General features: G+C 37.6%; 2 protein-coding genes across 3 annotated transcripts; both read right to left on the reverse strand.

Annotated features, from left to right (window-relative positions):
* Positions 1–897: 897 nt before the first annotated feature.
* LOC133877051 (uncharacterized) lies at positions 898–20,724 on the reverse strand. 2 transcript variants are annotated; one of them, XM_062315285.1, is made up of 3 exons: positions 20,665–20,724; positions 1,215–1,380; positions 898–1,131 (listed from the first exon to the last, which is right to left on the reverse strand). In XM_062315285.1, exons 2-3 carry the CDS (start codon positions 1,377–1,379, stop codon positions 1,084–1,086), a joined length of 213 nt encoding a protein of 70 aa, XP_062171269.1. In that variant the 5' UTR covers position 1,380; positions 20,665–20,724; the 3' UTR covers positions 898–1,083. The 2 variants fall into 2 exon arrangements, with proteins under 2 accessions (XP_062171269.1, XP_062171268.1); XM_062315284.1 differs by lacking the exon at positions 20,665–20,724 and adding an exon at positions 7,673–7,816.
* Positions 17,585–20,792, reverse strand: LOC133877048 (elongation factor 1-alpha). The gene is made up of 3 exons (XM_062315280.1): positions 20,665–20,792; positions 18,984–19,464; positions 17,585–18,886 (listed from the first exon to the last, which is right to left on the reverse strand). The coding sequence occupies exons 2-3, from the start codon at positions 19,443–19,445 to the stop codon at positions 18,005–18,007; spliced, it is 1,344 nt and encodes a 447-aa protein (XP_062171264.1). The 5' UTR covers positions 19,446–19,464; positions 20,665–20,792; the 3' UTR covers positions 17,585–18,004.
* Between the last annotated feature and the right edge of the window lie 1,378 nt (positions 20,793–22,170).

The following is a 22,170-nucleotide window of genomic DNA, read 5'->3' on the forward strand; positions in this document are numbered from 1 at the left end:
AATTACAATTTTTTTTTTTAAAAAAAATGTTACGTACCCCACCACCACATCAAAGTTTTACCACCAAAAATTCATCCTCACTGTTCAATCGGCCAACACCAACCAATAGCCAAACCGTTGTTCTTGACCAAAACGGCGTAAGTCTGGCCATTCTACTGTGATACTTCGCCAGCTTGGGTTGTCATTTATGCATGGAGCCACACTGATCGTGAAGCAACTTGGGCTACAGATCCGTTCACCCAGCTACCATCATGTACTGTCGTTTACACAGAGGCCGCTCATAGAGGAGAGATTTAATCCACTAAGAGAATGCTCGCCTAGGAAGCGAATGAAACAGCCAAATTTCATCTTTTGTCCTTGAGGACAAGGGCCATGTGACGTATTTGATAGGTAGTAAGTCTGTTATGAAGTATTATCTATTAGTATTTTATTATTAGTAGTAGTTGTTATCTCTTTTATTGCTCTAGTAGACAAATTTAGGAGAGAATTCTTTAAAAGTGTAGCATTTTTTGATAAAAAAAAAAAAATTGTAGCATTTCTCTAGCAAGCTTGCAACTTTTTCCTCTCAAAGAAGATGCATAACTTTGCATAGCAAGAAAGTTCTCCCGTGCCACTGCCTATGAGTCACCACTATGCACATGTGACAGCCATGATCAACCCTTGAATTTGGTTTTTAAACAAATACTAATCCATTGGTTAATTTGGACTCTACGTCAATATTGTGAGATAGTTATGAACTAAAAATATAATTTATAGCATTCCTTAATTACAAATATAAAACGCATAAAAAAGTTGAAGCGCACATGCTCACATACCTTGAGGGAACTAACAAAAGTTTCTTTTCCCCCAGGTTCAGGTAAGGAACTGAGATTATGTCAATCAAATCTAGAGAAAAAGTGGTTTCAAACAGGAAGTAGAAGCCTGAGAATTAATCAGGCAAACATAAAAACGAAAAGATAAAAACCCAATAATGATGAATTTCCAATTACCATTGGTAAGCATTTATTAGAGGGAACAAACGAGATACTTCAAGAATACATTACTCCAAACCAGGACCTTAAAAACTATGAAATCTGAGCTGCCTCATTCTTTCTTTCCAATGCCATGTGACATATTATAGATCCCTCGTCCCTGGTGAAATGCATGACATATATAAAAGATTAGTGCAAGCAATGCAAAGTTCTTCATACAACAAGCAGCATATCAGGACTCACAATAAGAAATAACGAAGTGGCCGCCAAAGCAACTGGAATGGCAACAGAGGTTATCTTATCAAATGGCCCTTTGAGGTACGTGTGTTTGTGGACGTTTTGGAAATATTTTTGCCTCTCAAGAAGCTTCTCCCGTGGTCGAAATGGTTGTTCTGCGACTTCTGTCATGCTGCATGATGGAATTAAAATCTTCTGAACAATTTCATTATATTATATATTATATTTACAAAGTTCTCCTCAAAACGTCAGATACCCTTGCCCTAAAAAAAGAGGCGAAGTGCATATGGACATTACAATTTTAACTGAAATCACATTTCATAAAATGATGAAAGGGGTTTTAATCCATGTAGGTACCAAGTAAATGAGACAAGAATCAACAGGAACATAGAAACATAAAATACAAAAACCGGACTGGCTAATATCCCAGAACCAAGAACAAAGGAATATTGTTACCTAATTTTCTTTTAATGAGATTCTTATACCACTCCTTCCAAATATACCCTACTCGGGTATACATGAAGTATTCAACAGAAACACCTAGTTAGAAGGAGAAAAAAGAACAAAAGAATCATGAAAACTAAACACAGAGAGCTAAAAACGCAACTGTCCAAAAATAAAGAGTACTAAAAAATGACGACTTAAACTCCAGCAACGTCTTCTCGCAGTTCTCAAAATTTCTATCATTATGTTCCCTCCAGAGACACCACAAGAGACAATGCACCATCTTCCACACAGCCAACATGAAACATATCCACTACACCATTAATTCCAGCATACGTGTTCTATTCGACTTATTTGGGAACAAAGATAATTTTTTTAAAACAAAAAACCAATAACTTTTCACTTCTAACCACAATAGTCGACAGCACTCTTCAAGCCTCATTTTCTCCAGAGCTAATGTGTCATTGCTGAAAATAAGTAGCCTTTGTTCTCCCTAGACATCACTGGTAAACCAAGAGTCCAATTTTCATGTCCAAACTTCATCCCCAAATTATCCTGTTTGCCAGTGCTATAAGAAAATGTTGGTTCAGCTATTTCCACCAAGAAATCTTGTTTGCCTATGGTATATGAAATATTTCTCCAAAGGTGTACAACTCTATAGAAGTTGTAACTTTTCAGGACCGATCCTAGCACATCACTTCCATACTTAATCAAGCTTAGAAGATTGACCGCATGATTTCACACAAACAAACAACTATATCTCATGGAAGTTCTCTCCTCCAACATTCACAAAGATAAACATAGATAGATGCTCCAAAGGCAACCCTCAAATAAGGGTGCTGATGGTCCAATGAAAGCGAATGAAAATACAGAAACTGAGGTTCCAGGGCCTCATTCATCTTTGCATATATCCTCCAACCTCATAATGAGAAAATTGTGTTCTCATGGGAGGAAAGGATATAACCTTATAATCTTTAGAAGAGATGCCAAAAAAGGTAAATGCTCGGCTCTTCGGGAGCGCTTTAGAAGGGAAGACAAACAAGGTGAATGTTTGCAAAGACTTATTAGTAGCTGACACTTGCCAATCAAGATTACTCCATTGAAGCTTAGCTGAAAAAGTAATCAATTATGTTCCTCCACATTCTTAGAGAACAATGAACCGGCTTGTCATAGCTTAATCCCATAAATATTTTGCTGCAAAATTTGTGAAACATCAATCACTATAAAAATTCTCCTGAGAAATCTTGTCTTCATTTCTTTTTTGATAAGTAAAAATTTTATTAAAAAAGTGTAACGCGTTAACCCGCAAAACAACCAAAAGATCATCCAAAAACAGCCCACAAAAGAACCCATCTAAGACACAAGGAAAAAAAAAACCCTAGGACCCAGAATCAACCTCGAGACCCATGAAGGCACCCAACCCTACGTCATGTGAGCCTTGCCTTTCCAACGCCTAGAGGAGGTGTTTGCGTCGCCATAATTGATGGAGCTTTTCAAATTTAGGAGCTCCCTCTTGCCTTTGGTCTTCTGCCGCGCTATCATCTTGTCCCGATTAAAATCTTCTTCCATGGCACATCCAGGATAGCCAAGGAATCCTCACCATAAACACCATCCAATGCCCAATCCAATGGCATCCCATCCCAAAAATCAGCATCCTTCTCCCAAACCACTATCTCCCCATTATGATCAAACCGGACATGCCATTCCTGAGATTGGGAAAAGCCATTGCCCTCATCGGAAGAAGGAATGATACAACAACTCAGAGGGGGGAGGAAGGCCCTACCCCCTAACATCCTTGACCTCCCGAGGCAAAGCGGGAGGGGCTATCACAGTCGAGTGAGGGTTGAGAAAACCCTTCCTAAGGAAGCCCTTCTTCGCAGAGACTGAATAATTCTTCACTGGAGGCTCTGCAACCGTATCCTTATTAATAAAGCCAACAGTCTTCTTCGAAGCTTCTAAGGAATCTGCAAGTAACACATCGTTCCACTTCACAGAAGGGCCTTCCCTGAGTTCCTAGCCCTCCGGTTGAAAGGGTTTAGGAAGCTGCAACACGGGGAGAGAAGAGCGAATTCTCTCACCCAACTCAGGGCGAAGGCGTCCTTGAAGGGGACGACATCAAACCCAAAGCTGCTAGGCAAGGGGGTAGCATCAAACCCAAGACCACCAGAAGAACCAGACCCAACAAGAGAACTCGCTGGAGCCGTAGGGGCATCCAGAGACACCAGGGACGATGTCTCTGGTGCCGGCAAGGGAGTAAAAGCAAAATGGGAGCTTGACCCACTCCCGAAAGAAGGCAAACCCAGAACCACCCCCAGAATCAGCTGCCAAAGACGACTCCAGCCGAGAAGAGCTTCCAAGGCCAACCGTCATACATTGAGAGTAAGCCGCAAAAACAAGACCCGATACAGGGCCCGAAACCACAGGGGCTTCCAATGAATGCGGTGGATGCGATTCTAAGGGTTTGGGGACCCCCTGGTATTCTGCCGCCGACGACTTCTCTGGCCGAAGAAAATACCTAAAGACGACCGACGGATCCACACCCACTGAAGCTACTGATTGTTGTGAGGCTTTGGGTTTGGGTCTCGACGAGAACCGACCCAGACGGAAGCCTTTACGCTTGAGGCCCAGACCAGACCCAGCAACCCGACCCAAGAGTTTCGCGATCACTCAGCCCATTGCCAAATTGAAACCAACCAGCATTTTGCTCCACGTGCGCAAGTTCAAATTGAAACTAGACCCCTTTGCTGAAGCCAACTTACCTCGTGCAAAGCAACAAGTTGGAGTTTGCTGCTTACCCAGCAGACAAAGGGACTTGGCCATGTCCATTGGATCAACTGGGATGAGCTCCGATTCAGTGCAGTCCACCGCCGTTCTTGGATCCTCAAGGACTACACTCCTCAGCACCGGAAGAAGGTCAAGGGCACACGGCTCAGCCAGAGGAGCCCTCAACCTGGGAAGACGACCACCCTCGAAGGATAAAGATCAAACCACAAACAACCCCCTCTTGAAATCTTGTGTTCATTACCATGAGTTTAAGGATGGTTGGGGAGTCATATTTGATACGTGACTTGTATCGTAAACTTTTCATTACAAGAGCATAAAACAAGGCAGTATTCTAAGCCAGATTAAGTACAGATTTAGTGGAAGAGTATTAGAGACTATTTGAAAAGCCAAAACAGAAATAGGTCTGGCGATATCTATCATAATCCCATCAAGGGCATTTGAATGCAACTAATCCAAATCCATTCTTCAATAATGAAACCATACACCCTCTTCTCAACCAGCCCAAACAATACATTACTTTCAAGGTTTATGGAATATTAGTTGCGATAACACAGGATCCTATTTTTTTTAATAAGTGACACAGGATTCTCTATTTAACTGTCATATAACGATCCATCAGCCAAAATGAAGCATATTCCAAATATTTAAGAGCAACTTCAAACAAAAAATAAAAATACTACTAAAGTAATTTGATCCTATGGGTTAAGGATCAAATTAAGCCATAGGATCAAAACAATAAAAACAATCTCCTTCTAGTTAGGCGTTTCTCTTGAATACTTCTTATGTACTTGGGTTGCGCTTTTGTTTTTGATTTTTTTTATAAATTATAATTTATTGGAGGAGAAGAAGAAGAAGAAGAAAAGCTCACATACGCGAAAAGTATACAAGAGAAGCAACGACGCCTAATGGGGTCGAGAATCTAAAAAGTTAATAAGATCTACAAGATTAAAGGAAGAGAAATTAGGAACAAAAGATGCAGCTAAATCTAAAAGGGAACTCAAGAAGGAGGCTTTTAATTGTATCACACTAGAATCGCGGTCTTCAAAAATATATTGATTTCTTTCTCTCCAAATGCTCCACAAAAGTAAAGTAGGGGATGACTTTCCATAAAGCCTCTTGGATGAACTCTGGTGCTTTGTTTTGTGCGTGCAATGGATTGTTTGGTTTTGTGCGTTTATGGTGGTGGAATGGGTTTTTTTTTTTTTGTGTGTGGGTTTTTGATTGAGGATTTGGCTTGGGGCTTTTGGTCGGGGATTTGGCTTGGGGCTTTTATCATTTTAGATCTGAAGATTTCTTTCATGTTTGAATTTACTGCAGTCTGCAAGGCCAGGAGGAGCCAATCTCACGTTTCATTTCAAGGTACCTACTAAGATATGTTCTGTTTGACCTCCAGGTTTTTTGCTTGAACTGGAATCAGTTGTTATCTTTATTTTTAGCATTCTTTCCAAGCTTGTGTTATGGTTAATGGGTTTTATTTATTTATTTTTACTAATTTTGTTATTTAGGATGAAAGATCTCTACTTGTTTTAGAATTTTGGGCTTTCTGAATCTCTGATTATTGTGTATCTTCTATATTTTTTCTTCTTGTTAGCCAATGGTTTTATCTGGTTTGTACAAAATTTGTGTCCTGAACAGTTTTTGTTTCTTTTTTCTTCCATTAATTGTTTAAACTTTTGTTTAATTTGTTTGTTGTTATTTTTTTATTTTATTTGTTCTGCTACGTGATTTATGTCTAATGGTTCGAATTTAATTGATACAGAAAGTGCAGTGAATAAAATTCATTATCTCATCTCTCAACACCTTGAGGGAGAGAATGATTTGGAATGTAAGTTGGAGGTGGATAGGTATTTGTTGGATGGGTGTGAAGCAATAACAAAGGACTTTGATGTTTTAACTTAGTGGAAGATTAATGCACCCAATTATTCTATCCTTGCAGCGATAACCCGTGATGTATTGGCTATGCCAAATTCCACTATTGTCTCTGGGAGACGTATTTTGGATCCCTTTAGGGGTACATTGCCTCCACTTACCGTTGATACGTTGGTTTGCACACAAAATTGGATAAGGAATACTCCAATTGACATTCGGGAGTTGGAGGAATTTGTGGAAAGCTACAATGAAGAAGGTAAATGTTTGTAAATTAGTTGAAACTTTTCAGTTGTGCAATTATTATTTATGAAACCTACTTTTCAATTAAATTAAGCTTCTTCTTTCGTAGATGAAGCTCAATCAAGGACCAAAGCATCCTTGGACTTTATCTAGAAGGATGTTAGTAATGAAGGTTATTGTACTGTTTTGGTTTTGGATTTGTTTGTGTTTTGGATTTGTATTTTTTTTTAATAAATATTTTGGATTTGTATTTAGATTTGTTAATTTTGTACCAAAAGGCAAAAGGTCCAAAAATTATTAAATTCTTTTTCGAAAAAATTAAAATCTGCACAAAAACCGGCCCAAAACCTGTCCAAAACCAGCCCAAAACCCAAATTGAAAAGCGGTTTTCCAACTGCCGGTTATATACCTAATAACCGCTAACCTATGGTTATAAAAACAACCGCTAACCGCCTAGGCGGAGGTAGTTGCAGTTGGTAAAATGCAATAACCGCCTTAGGTGGGTGCGGTTAGCGGTTTTAGCCAATAACTGCCGGTTGCAACCGCTTACATACCCCTAATTATGCAGTTAGCGGTTGTAAAGCGGTTATAACCGCTTCGTTTGTTCACCCCTAAGAATAATAAACTCATCCCAGTTGGTGTACTATATCCAATTTTAAACCCAAAAGAAAAATAAACCGAACAATCAGTAACAAACTTTAACGCTTTCTACAAAAAAATTTATGCTTCTATGAATAGGAACGAACTAATTTAGATACACTAAATAAGAATTCCGAAATCGTTAGCACAAACCAAATACATCTACTAACAATGACTTTTCCCGATAAATTGGGAACCCAAGTAAAAGCCACTGTAAGCTATCGAATATTTTCCTTTCTCAGCTGAGTTGAAATCTACACAATCGAATTTCATATTCCGATCTAATACGAGAAGCTAAGAAACTGAAGACGAAACCAAGCAGTTAATAAAATATAATTAGAAATCAAACATGAATCCAACACATGCATATATACGTTCAGCAACAAAAACCACAATCAGAGCATTTCAGAACCAAACAGCGAAAACCTAATATATAACAACAGAAAACAGTGATGAATCCAAGCGTAAATCGCGGGCAGATCGCTCACCTCGTAAGAGAGATCTAGGGCTGAAACCCTAGCCGCAACAGGGAGCAGAGTTATGAGAGGATTAGGCTATGCGTGGTACTTTCTTTTTCTTTTTCTTTTTCTTTTTCTGAAAAAACTAACGCGTGGTACTAGACGACAGGCCTCGGATCTGTTATTTTTATATGATGAAATGACTTAAATACCCTTCCCCTGAGCTTCTAACGTTTATTTTGGGTTTCCGATTTAAAAAAATACGATTTAAAAATAATAATTTTAAAAAGTGTGATTTAAAATAATAATTTTTAAAAACTTAATTAAACATTTAGCAAAATCGCAATTTGATTATTCAAATTATTCATTTTCAAAAAAACACCCACGGCCTGTGATTTGGAAAAGTAAATTTTCTACATTTTTAAATCGTAATTTTTTTAAAACAAAAAATTCATAAAAGATTCATTTACTGAAATTTGATTTAAAATCGTACTTTTTGTTTACGAAATCGCAATTCCAAACGCATTCTTAATCGATAAAATATTGAAATTTTCTACAACTCGCCTATAAAAGAGATACGTGTAACTTAGTGCACCTCCAGCAGACCCTCGTATGGCTCATACTATATTTAATTATTATGAACAACTTTATCCCTCCAACAGATGCCTTAAAATAGAGTTCATCCATTTGGCCACAGTGAACTTTTATATACGAAAGTTCACTATAGCACCTTTTAATATTTTTTATTCTTTTCTCTCTCCTCTTTCCCTCTCTTTCTCTCTCCCTCCCCCTCTCTTTCCCTTCTCTCTCCCTCTCCCTCAATTTTTATAATAAAAAATATATTGAAAAATAATATTTAAAGAAAGTAAAGAGTATAATTTGTTGGAGTTTATATTGAAAAATTAGTAGCTAAATAAGAACAATGTGTATTTTGAATAGTTAAAATTAAGAAGCACATGTTTTTTATATTATGTGCTTTTTATATGTTTTTTTTTAATAATATTAATAAATAAATAAAAAGCATGTGTTTTTTACATCCTTAAAAGACACATGTCATTTTTAAAGACTGATTTGTAAGAAATTTCTACAACCCAATTTGTAAGAAATTTATGTCTACAGAACCATCTTATAAAAGGTATTGATCTTTCAACACTCTTATATAATTAAGAATGATATTTTAGAAGAAAAATTATATTATTTATAAATTTGAGTATTTGGTATTTGTGGCATATTTTAGTCTTGTAAATTTCTCTTTATATTTATATCAATAAAATTACATTATTAATTATGACACTAAAAGAATTATGGGTAGATATTTGGGATTTAGATGACAGCTTCTAAAAAGAGAATCATCGGTCATTACTAATATATTAAACTAACCATACCTAAACTCTTTAGAGGTTTACGATTAGATGCAAGAATATCATCAAGACTATAGTACCTCATGCTAAATTATGGTTAGGAATACCTTCAAATTGTTAAGATAATAAATAAGGAGTAAAGAATAAGGTGAAAAGTAGAAGAAGAAAAATGGGGTATGAGAAACACTTGGAAAAATCTGTTTGAGACTATTATATTTGTGGGAAGAGACCTATCGAACAATGTGCTACATAGAAAGTCGACAAAACCCTATTATTCGGTCGATGGCCAATACCCTTTGAGTGGTTAGGTGAGGAGCCTTGTGGGTTGCAGAGAAAAGAAGGCTATCATCTGCGCACAAAAAAAGAAAAAAAAAAAAAAAAAAAAAAAAAAAAAAAAAAAAAAAAAAAAAAGTGACTGAGTCGAACCCTACCTTTGGCAATAGGGACAACTGTAAGCTCGCACAGTCTTTCGATCAGCGTGTTGTAACATAGCACTAAGAGCCTCCATACACAAGACAAATAAATAAGGAGATAAGGGATTGCCTTGTCGAATACCAAAAATTAGAGTAATATGGCCATGAGGCTCCCCATTGATGAGAACTGCATACGAAACTAAACTGATGCACTTCAAAATTAAGCTGATCTATCTGCTATCAAAGCCCAACCTGCTCATAACCTCTACCAGAAAGCTCCATTCAACTCTATCATAAGCTTTACTTATATCAAGTTTCAGAGCTATAAAGCCTTTTTTCCCTTTCATATTTGTATTCATAGTATGTAAAATCTCGTAGGTAGCTAGAATATTGTCGCTGATATGACGCCCCGCAACAAAAACCACTTTGGTTAGGAGAAATAATATGGGGTAGAATTTTTTTAATCTGTTGGCTAAAACTTTATACACTATTTTGTAAACCACGTTGCATAAACTGATAGGTCTAAAATCTGTAACCTGAGACGATACTTTTTTCTTAGAATGAGCACAATATTGGTGTGATTGATAATTTCAAGAGAACATCCTGAATTTAAACAAAAATGAATAGCTTGGGCCTACTGGTGCAGACGAAGAAAAATTAGACCCATAGTAGTCGAGAAAGGCGTGACTAATATCAGCTGGAGTAGTATAGGGAACCCTTTCGCCATTAGTGACCTCACTAATGCAGTTTGCTTTCTTTCGTTAGAGCACTAGTAGCAGTCTCCCTATATTGGTTCCCTTCCCTAAATATAGGAAAAATTTCACCAAAACTCACAAAAACCACCCCACAATAAATACCTCAAATTTACATTTTTTGGTTGGGTAGCTACAGTGCTACCCAATGTATTGGGTAGCACTGTAGCTTCCCAATCAATTTTTTTAATGAAAAAAATCTGTCTCTCTGACTCTTTCTCTCTCCTTCACGCCTGGCTTCACGCATCTCCTTCGTCTCTTTCACGGCCATGTCCAAACCAAGCTTTTTTTTTCTGCGTTTTGCTGGGAGGAAGAATATATATATATATATATCAAGAAATACAAATCCTCCAGAAATCAGACAAGGCATGAAAACAGCATAATTTGAAGAAAACCCATTTGGCTAACCAACCTCTTTGTCTCTTCCCACAAAGTAATTGAAGAAAAAAGAAGAAAATCTTCTAACAGAATCGTAAGAACCAAACAGTCCAAACATAATGAAACACCAAGAACTGGTACACAAAGCAACTGAAAAACACACATGAAAAAGATATATTCATCAAAAAAAAAAAATTAAATTGAAGATTTGATACCCAGACTCTGAGAGTGGAGTGAAGGTGGTGGTTGATGCCCATATTTCCTGCAATCTGCACCGAAACAATGCAAGAAAAAAAGGAGCTTATGTTGTTGCAGCTGTAGTGAGCGACCGTGGAAACAATCTGCCTTGGATTTAATTGAGGACTGGGTTGTGATGAGGTGAAGAAGGTAGACGGCCGACTGGCCGAGTGTTCTGGAATCAAGATAAAAATGAATAAAAAAATAAAAGTATGAAAGAGAAAAAACAATAAAATAAGAATAGAAAATAATATTTAATTGATATAGGGAAAGGTATGAGAATCTATTGTGGGGTGTTTTTTTATAGGGAAGTAAAAAGTAGTTTTGTTCCCTAAATATAGGAAAAATGGTTGGGAATCTGCTGCTAGTGCTCTTAGCTTGCATACATATGAAAAAACTTAGTATTTCTATCACCATTATATACGTAACCAATAAACTTTCGTCCTTTGCTTTCACTTTTAGTCTTCTCTTTCTAGCATATCATCAATCTTCCCTCCATTTTCATTGATCTCACCCACCGTTTCTGGCGCCACCCAACTTTAAAGACTCTCTCTCCGCTTGGTTGTCTTTTTAAGCCATGCAGACCGCCTTCTTTTACCGTTTCATTTGCTCCATCTCATCAATTGTTGCTTGCATTGTTCAAGTTTGCTCACGAGAATGTCAAGTGGGTCCCCCTCAAAAACCCTATCTTTTCAAGCATCTTTAACTACTGAAGGACATGCATCATTGACCATCTAGCTGGCTTCGAATTTAAAAGTCTCAACCGTATAGGTGTCTTTAACCCCATTATTTCCAATATTAAGGAAAAAAAAAAAAAAAAAGGCAATGATCTGAACTTCTAGTCGCCAGAACAAAAACATATGTCTCCCCAAACTTCTCACACCAATCCGGATTGGCCACAGCGCGATCAAGCCATGCCTTCGTGAAATATTCATCCTCTCTGTTATTGTACCAAGTAAATTTGGACCCAATAAAACCCAAATCACTGAGTTGGCAGTCCTCCAAAGCTTCTCTGAAAGCTTCCATCTATCTATCAGGCCGTAAAGCAGCACCATGCTTTTCAAAATGTTCCATGATCTCATTGAAATCCCCTACGCATAACCAAGGTAGTGGAGAAAAAGTTTGAAGATGGCACAATAGGCTCCACCCTTCTCCTCTCCGAGCTGTTTCTAGGTTGCCATAAAACCATGTCAATTTTCATTGAAAGTCTCGTCCCATCTCTTTTATAACGGCACTGATATGTCGAGCGAAATAATTTTGGATTTCCAAATCAATGCCTTCATTCCAGAAAAGCGCCAAACCACCACTATGTCCGATACAATCCACCACAAATAAACTATCAAAAGCAAGTTCTCCCCATAAATACGACATTTTATCTCTCTGGAGTTTTGTTTCCATGAGAAATAAAATATTGGGTGTCTTATCCTTCACCAATTGACAAAGGTTACGAACTGTCCAAGAGTTCCCAAGCCCTCAGCAATTCCAACTTATAATATTCATAATGAGCAGCAGGCTTGTTCACCAACCTCCGCCACTCCATCTGATTGTAACACATCCACTGCCCCCACTACCACATTTCTCACCCTTAACCCTTTTAGTATTGTTTCCACCCTCCTCCTTTGTCAGTAATCTGTCATCATGAAGCACACTATGAGCAGATTTCCCCGGGTATGGTTTCCTCTTTTTTTTTAAGGGTCTCAGTTGAGATACCTTGTGAATCCTTGCTTGTGCCATTTTCCCGTGCCCTTCTCTTCCACTGCTTTTGTTTTGAAATAAGTTTGCAGTTTCCTTTCGCCGAGCTCACCATGCCTCCTAAGAGATCGTTTGAAAGATTCGGACCCATCTCTCCACCAATAGTCACTACGACATTGGATAGTTTATAATCTTCCATCTCAAGATCCTCTTCATCTACCAATTGAAATTTCCCCATATCATCTCTCTGTTTGTGCTGAAAGGCATCTTCACTGACTGCTATTGTTTCATTCTGCACGGTTACTTCCCCACTTTTAAAAGTAAACAGTAAATTAGCTTCAGTATCCTGCATGTAGTCCACACTAGCCCCCAAAGAAGAATGTGTCTCCCCTAGTTTATTATCAGCCATGCCACTCCCCAATTTTTTGCCATTAATATCAGCTCCCTCCACATAGCCCAATCTCTCCTGCCCACTCCCACACGTCAAGCCATACCCTTCTGCCAACCTCCAGCTCATTCTGAGGAGACACATGCTCCTTGATATCCACACTACCCAGCATAGACTTCTCTTCTCCAGTCACACAAATTTGTCCCACTTTGAGAGGCGTGAGACTATTGCTACCAGCAACTTGATGGGTATCCTCTTTGTTAAGACAAATTTCCGGTTGGTGACGTGTAGATCAGTGATTCGTCTGAGTACTTTATCTATCTGCAAACAAGAACAAACACTGCGTCGGGGGGATGCCAACGACCCCGCTCCGATCCTTAAGTGTATTGTTTGAGAGTAAATGCGCAGAGTAAGGTTATAGAGATTAATCAGCGTACCTTAATGTTTGAGGGGACCTTGGTATTTATAGAGATTAAGGAGCAGTTGAGATTATTCCTATATATGCGGGAATCGGTAGTTGACGGACGTGGCCTCGGGCGCACGAATATTCCGGGTTCCACGACCGCTAATCTCGGGCATTCGATCTTATACGGGCAGCATGACATTGGTGAAGCTCCGGGCGCACGATCTAGTTTGGTGTCATACGTCGTGTCTCTTAAATCCCGGGTACTCCCGAGATAAACGCGGATGTTGGTATCGATTGGTATCCGGGTCGGCTACATCCGGGTCGGATAGTCGGGTCGGCTGAACATGTTAGGCCCGGATGATCTTGGCGGGCCTGGATGGATGAAATTCTTGAACCGCTCTGGCCTGGTTGGGTGGACCCAATGGGCCTTGTGTTTGGGCTGGGCCTGGCTACCGAGGAGTACAATATTTTTCCCAACACTCTTGAATCAAGCGTCTCCCAAATTCATCCATCTCCTCCCCCCGGAAACGTTCCCAGAGCTCATTTGAAGACCATCTTGAACCTCGCCACTCGTCCGCCACTGCCCATTAGCCTCTGGGTGCCTTGTCGTCGTAGGAGATCTCCCCTTCTCCGCCCATTCCCTCTCGCCACCATAGAGTTTCGTCACACCATCCCGAAGCCGTGTTCCAAATTAATCATGCCATAGCGAAAGGAAAATTTGGGCAGGCGTTCATATTGGAAGGGGATCCACAATCTCCTGGCTGGTATATTCAAGATTCGCCCCAACCCATTCCTTCAGTCGTGACATCCACCACACCCATTGTCGCTCCCATGCTCCCACCCACTTCTCTTGTCATACACCCAAAAGGTAAATCGTGCATCTGTACCCATAGAACCTCTTTGTTAAAGTTTGTCTCTTTGGGTTGTTTCAGTCCATCATACTGTTGTAATACAAAAATATTTATGTCAAACAACCATGGTCTTCCTTCCCAGATCCTTTGCATCTCCTCCTTCGTTTTGAACTTTATGACGAACAGATTGTCCCCCACTTCATGAAAAGCCACCGAATCTGTCAAGCCCCAGAAAAAGGCCATCGTCTTCGTTAATCAATTTCTCCACATAAAGGCCTCCCAACAGACATAGATGTCCCTCCTTCCCTATCTCTTCTAACTCCATCGATGGAAGCGTTACACCGCGTTCCTCTTCTACCAAAAGAGATATATTCCCACACATCTGGATTATCTCCTCTGCCAAAATGAACATAAAAACATACCAAAACCCCTCCACGTTTTCCTCCATAGGGATTCAGACAATCTGTTTGTCATAGCCTAAAATATCTTCTCGTTAGAAATTGATATGCTACTCATCCACATCACATACAACGGAAGAAAGAAATTCAGAATTTCATCTTATCGTTAAACATGAATTACAATTTTCAAAGAAAAAACACGACAAGTCTTTTTCTCAATGTAGACTCTCGTTGTACTAACTTCTCTATAAATAGACGTGCTTAACTCTTAAGGGTCCGTTTGGGTTTGCGATTTCAAAAAGTGCGATTTAAAATAACGATTTTAAAATGTGCGATTTGAAAAAAGTAATTTTTAAAAAAGCAGTTAAGCGTTTGGCAAAATCGCAGTTTAGCCTTTAAAATCGTGAATTTACCTTTAAAATTCTGCGTTTTCAAAAAAACACCATCTTATCTGCAATTTGAAAAAGCAGATTTTCTGTGTTTTCAAATCGCAATTTTTAAAAACGCAGTTCCCAAACGATCTATGTTCTGCGATTTGGTTTAAAATCGCACTTATTGTCTACGAAATCGCAATCCCAAACGCACCCTAAAGTCCAAAGCTTCGAGACCAAGTCTTATAGTCTACGTATTGGTTGTACCCTACAAGAGACACAATCCTAGTGCAATTCGGCCTATCCCACAAGGGAAATAGAAAAATGATACGTTTACAACTTCTGTACAACTCCAATAATTTTTTTTCAAACTAATCATTGGATATGTTTTACTATATCTAGGTCCTATATATCCAATAATTAATTATTTTTTTAAAAAAAAAATTGTTGGAGTTGTACAGAAGTTGTAAATGTATCATATCTCATGAAAATAATAGCTTTGAATATGGACTTAAGGGAAAAATAAAACTAGTTTCAATGAGCTTAGGAAACGTGTAATCGCATAACTTGTCTTAAGTAACCATTCATTATTACTTATTCCACTAAAAAGTTGTAATTGTGCTCTAGTGTTTATTTAATTATACAAGAGCTTCCCGACTTCTTATAATTACATTTGACCCCTTCATGAAATATCCATAATAAAATAAAGTCAAATTAAATTCTCCGTCACTTTATTTTCACTATCCTTTTATTCCTTGAGTCCCTAATTTAATCTTTCAATTATTCTTATTCTCCTAAAATCAAATTATTGAGCATATTTATTTTAGTAACTCTTTACTAAAATACTCAGGCCGAGATTCAGGATAATTAATTCCCATTAAATCTATTTCAATGTGATATTTTTTATCTCTTTCATTCCTATTAAAGAGAGTAGTGTTCCCATAATACTACATGTGATTACCCAATGTAGCAAGCTTTTGATCAAGAAAGATATATCTTAAATGTATCAAAGTAATCTACAGTTCAAATTTGAGTTCATATTCCTTTCAAATTAAGAGTCAATGCTATATGTGGTCGTCAGTTCAAGTATCCAGTTGACAGTAGTTTATAGATAATAACTTATAGTGGTTCAATTCAGTATATCTCGAACACACCAACATATTAATCAGAAGTCTCTATTTCCATGATTAAGATAAATCATCATGATTGATATATTTTAGTCTGTCAAATGAAATGCCAAATTTTATAACCGACAATGAATTAAGGTTTATAAATCACAAATAATTGTGATTTAGATCATTTGTGTATTAATATCATTAACGCACTTTAACCACATACAATATGACTTGTGGACTACATTCATCAAATGAATGTTCAATGTTCTTGTTCATCTTAAAAAATAAACAAATTTATTAATAACCAAAATATCAAACAAAACAAATTGAATTTTAAGGTATTAACCCTAACATCTCTCACGCCTTATCATTACAGAAGAGGTAAAAAGTATACGTGAATCAAAACCAGCCAATTGGTTCTGGCTCTCTCTCATTTGCTTTTTGCAAAAAAAATTAAAAATTAAAAAAAAAAAAAAAAGAAAAAAAAAGAAAAGAAGAAGAAGCATCTGTTTAGGGCTTGAGCGACCTTCATAGAATTTGTAGTCGGATTATCTCCATTTCATTCAAATGAAATGGAGTGGATCCGCCGAACCGGTTAGTTATTTTATAATTTATTAGATATAAAATTGTTTACAAAATTAAAATGATAATTTTACCCCTTATTAAACAACTAACCGGAGGACCCGTTTTCCCGTAAACGGGCATGAAGCACGAAAGGATGCAATGACATAAAAGCATGGTTTGAACCGTTGAACCACTTTCTCTTGTAGTGATGTCACTGGCATGGGTCATCATTGTTAATGCGAGGGACGTATAATTCCAAAGAACTACTTGCTGGCACATGAGTCATCAATGACGTTTTGAAAAGGTGTGGAAGTGGGATCTATCGATTGGAAAATTACAGAAAGCAAAAAACCATTAAAGGAGAACCGAAGCAGCGCAGAATTGCAAGCGATGACTCCAACAAACAACGACTTCAATGAGTACTAAAGCTAGTGGAGATGGATGCATATTTTAACAGCTCCATCTCCACTTTCCATTCTACTTTTCTATTTTTTCTTCTTGACTGACTCACTCTAATTTTTGTGGCCGGGCCCCCCTTCTTTTCTTTTCAAAAAGTAATAAAGCTTTTTTTTTTTCATGGGAAGAAAAAACTATTTGAGATGCAAATTAAAACAAGTACCAAAAAAGTAAAGTTTTCAAACTGCATACACCTAAAACCAAAAAGGTCTTTAGCACTAAAAACAAAGCTAGCTAACAATTTAGATCCTCAAAGGTGCAAACCAAATGATATAACACTTTTTAAATAGCTTTGTTATCATGTAGAAATCATCTATACCTTTATATAAAACATCAAATCCAAACCATAAAAATACCTAAACTCCATTCCACTTGAAAGCTCATCTCCATTTAGCTTAAAACTGGGAGAGAATCCTATTCACACGAGATGCCATGGACCAATTGCGTAACCAAAACATCCTACCACAACCAGCTCAATTATGCTCAAAGAGTAGTAATTTTAGATGGGGGGAAGCCCCCGATTAGAGGAGAGAATCAAGTATGTACCAGACAATGCATCATTCTACTCATAAATTATGGTAGTCATAGATCAAATTTGCATTAACATAATTAAAAATTGTTGGAAAACCAAGGGGCTCGGGGGATAAAAAGCATAAATAGAAATTAGTTTGCAACTCTGGCCGAAATAACACAATGACAACTTTTGAGCCGCCTCAGAAAACCTGAAGCACCTCTACACAAAAATACTGCAAAATAAACACAAATAACTTAAGGGACTATGCCATAGTGTGATGCCACCGCCTATCAAGTACCCAATTCTGAGACCGGGTACCCAACAACGAAGGTATAAAACTATGACATATGAAATAAAGCCAACATGCCAAAACCGCACTGACAATTACCAAGTTTTTATCATAACTATTATCAATGTGATAGTAGGCATGATCTGCAGGAATCTGAATATGAATAACCTGCACGGTTCACTTCTTCTTAGCTGCAGACTTGGTGACCTTGGCACCACTTGGATCCTTCTTCTCTACACCCTTGATAACTCCAACAGCCACAGTCTGGCGCATGTCCCTCACGGCAAACCGACCAAGTGGAGGATACTCAGAGAAAGTCTCCACCACCATGGGCTTGGTGGGAATCATCTTCACGATCCCTGCATCACCATTCTTCAAAAACTTAGGCTCCTTCTCTATCTCCTTACCAGATCGCCTGTCAATCTTGGTCACCAGCTCGGCAAACTTCACGGCAATGTGGCAGGTGTGGCAGTCGAGCACTGGAGCATAACCATTACCAATCTGACCAGGATGGTTCATGATAATGACCTGGGAGGTGAAGTTGGCAGCCTCCTTGGCAGGATCATCCTTGGAGTTGGAAGCAACAAAACCACGCTTGAGATCCTTCACAGCAACATTCTTTACGTTGAACCCAACGTTGTCACCAGGAAGGGCCTCCAGGAGAGCTTCATGGTGCATCTCAACGGACTTGACTTCAGTTGTCAGTCCAGTAGGCCCAAAGGTCACAACCATACCAGGCTTGATGATACCTGTCTCAACACGTCCAACAGGGACAGTTCCAATACCGCCAATCTTGTAGACATCCTGGAGTGGGAGACGGAGGGGCTTGTCTGATGGCCTCTTGGGCTCCGAGAGCAAGTCAAGAGCCTCAAGGAGGGTGGGGCCCTTGTACCAGTCGAGGTTTGTAGACCTCTCAATCATGTTGTCACCCTCAAAACCAGAGATGGGGACAAAGGGGATCTTGTCAGGGTTGTACCCAACCTTCTTCAGATAGGATGAGACTTCCTTAACGATTTCCTCATACCTTGCCTTGGAGTACTTGGGGGTTGTAGCATCCATCTACATACAAAAGCAACATTAGTAAAAGGCACATTTGGCACTTGCAACCACAAGTGACCGTAAGTATTCATTGCAATTTATAAATCATAGAGCTAACCTTGTTGCAGCAGCAAATCATCTGCCTCACACCAAGGGTAAAAGCAAGTAATGCATGCTCACGGGTCTGACCGTCCTTGGAAATACCAGCTTCAAAACCACCAGTGGTGGAGTCAATAATGAGGACAGCACAGTCAGCCTGTGAGGTACCGGTGATCATGTTCTTGATAAAGTCACGGTGTCCAGGAGCATCAATGACAGTGCAGTAGTACTTGGTAGTCTCAAACTTCCACAAGGCAATGTCAATGGTAATACCACGTTCGCGTTCAGCCTTGAGCTTGTCCAACACCCAGGCATACTTGAATGACCTCTTGTTCATCTCAGCAGCCTCCTTCTCAAATCTCTCAATAACACGCTTGTCAATACCTCCAAGCTTATAGATCAAGTGCCCCGTGGTTGTCGACTTTCCAGAGTCGACGTGGCCAATGACCACAATGTTGATGTGAAACTTCTCCTTACCCATATTAGAATGCTAGAAGATGCTGTTACAAAATCCAGATAAGCATAAAAAAACTAGCCATAGATAAGCCAAAGGAGTCAAAACCAGAAGCTATACAGTGCCAAGAAATTAGATAACGAATTAAGAACTTATGATCAATTACTAGCTGCAGAGGGTATAACGTGTTCTAATTAGAACTTCAAATTCAAGTACATATATCAAGCATCAAATGAGTTCTATTCAAAACTTCAAAATGAAAAAATAAAAATGAAACAGGTTGCACAATCCAGTAAAAAATTTGTACACCAAGTATACAGCAAACCTTTCCTACCTCAAAGTAAACACTTCTGGACATGTACCTATCCTGGCTATCCTTGCTCAAAGTAAAGTTCCAGACATATATGATTTTCAAGGGAAATTTTACACACTCGTACAAAACAGTTGGTACAACCAGAAATCACCTAAGAGTAGTACATAACTCATTAAAAGGTTATTTAAAAAAAAAAATTATATAAGGTTGCTTGGACCACACTACAAATAACGAAGTCGATCAACATTTTCCCAGCTTAAAGTTCACAAATAAGCCCAAAGACATACATCTAAACCCAATCAGAAACCAAAACAAAATAAGAAAAACCCATCATATTATCGTTCAACAGAAGTAAAAAAATGCAGTCCGAGGATTGTCAACAAGCAACAAAAGATATCAAACAGAAAATGAAAAATAAACTCATCCCGGTTGGCGGACTAGATCCCATTTTAAACCCAACAGAAAACAAAACCGAACAATCAGTGACAAACTTTAACGCTTTCTACAAAAAATTTATGCTTCCATGAATAGGAACGAACTAAATTAGATCCACTAAATAAAATACCGAAATCGTTAGCACAAATCAAATACATCTACTAACAATGACTTTTCCCGATAAATTTGGGAACCCAAGTAAAAGCCTCTGTAAGCTATCGAATATTTTCCTTTCTCAGCTGAGTTGAAATCTACACAATCGAATTTCATATTCCGATCTAATACGAGATTAATAAACGAGAAGCTAAGAAACTGAAGACGAAACCAAGCAGTTAACAAAATATAATTAGAAATCAAACACGAATCCAACACATGCATATATACGTTCAGCAACCAAAACCACAATCAGAGCATCTCAGAATCAAACAGCGAAAACCTAATATATAACAACAGAAAACAGTGAAGAATCCAAGAGTGAATCGCGGGCAGATCGCTCACCTCGTAAGAGAGATCTAGGGCTGAAACCTAGCCGCAACAGGGAGCAGAGTTAAGAGAGGACTCGAGGGTATGTGAATGGTATGCGTGGTACTTATAGACGACAGGCATGTCACAGCTAGGGTTTCGGGTCTGTTATTTTTATATGATGAAATGACTTAAATACCCTTCCTCAGCTACTGACGTTTGTTTGAATTTGCAATTTAAAAAAATACGATTTAAAAATAATAATTTTAAAATGTAAGATTTAAAATAGCGATTTTTAAAAATGTAATTAAATATTTGATAAAATCGTAATTTGGTTTTTAAAATTACAATTTAACCATTAAAATTATGTATTTTTAAAAAAGCACCCTTAGCCTGTAATTTGAAAAGGCATATTTCTGCATTTTCAAATCGCAATTTTTTTTTAAAACGAAATTTTTAAACGATTCATTTTTGAGTAATGCTAAAAATGTCCTCCTTTTGTCCCCCCCAAAATTGATGTGGCTCTTAAAATCACCATTGAATTTTTAATATATCACTATTGAATTTTGATCCAATGGTGATTTTAAGAGCCACATCAATTTTGGGAGGACAAAAAGAGGACAAGGGGATGATGTGTAGCATTACTCTTCATTTTTTGCGATTTGATTTAAAATCATACTTTCTGTCTACGAAATCGCAATCTCAAACGCACCCTAAATCGATAAAAGACTGAAATTTTCTACAACCCGCCTATAAAAGAGATATGTAACTTGGTGCACCTCCATCAGACTCTTCATATGACTCATACTATATTTAACTAATATGAACAACTTTATCCCTCCAATAAATGCCTCATCATGCCTTAAAAGAGAGTATCTTCATCCATTTGGCTATAGTGAACTTTTATATAGGAAAGTATTTCTTATTCATTTCTCTTACCTATTTCCCTCGCTCTCTCTCTTTCCCTCACCCTCAACTTTTATAATAAAAAATAATATTTAAAAAAAGTAGATAGTATAATCTATTAGAGTTAGTATTGAAAAATTAGTAGCTAAAATAATAATAATAAAAAAAAAAAGTGTGTATTTTGAGTAGTTAAAATTAAGAAGCACGTGTTTTTTAATATTATGTGCTTTTTATATATATATTTTTAATAATATTAATAATAATAATTAAAAAAAAAAAATATGTGTTTCTTACATCCTTAAAAGACACGTCATTTTTAGAGACTGATTTGTCATAAATTTCAACAACCCAATTTGTAAGAAATTTATGCCCATAGAACCACCTTATAAAAGGTATTGGAACCTGTTTGGTAACTCATCCAAACAATTTTCATTTTCATTTTACTTCTCCCAAAAATATCAAATAAAAAATATTCTTACTTTTTTACACTTTTTACATCACATCAATAATTTTTTATTATTATTCAATCAAAAAAACTCACTATAAAACAAAACTTTTTCATTTTCCTATAAAACATTCTCAAATTTTATATCACATCAATCATTTCTTACTACTATTCAAATAAATATTCCAATT

This window comes from Alnus glutinosa, chromosome 9 (genome assembly GCF_958979055.1).
Source record: "Alnus glutinosa chromosome 9, dhAlnGlut1.1, whole genome shotgun sequence".
Taxonomy (NCBI): Eukaryota; Viridiplantae; Streptophyta; class Magnoliopsida; order Fagales; family Betulaceae; genus Alnus; species Alnus glutinosa.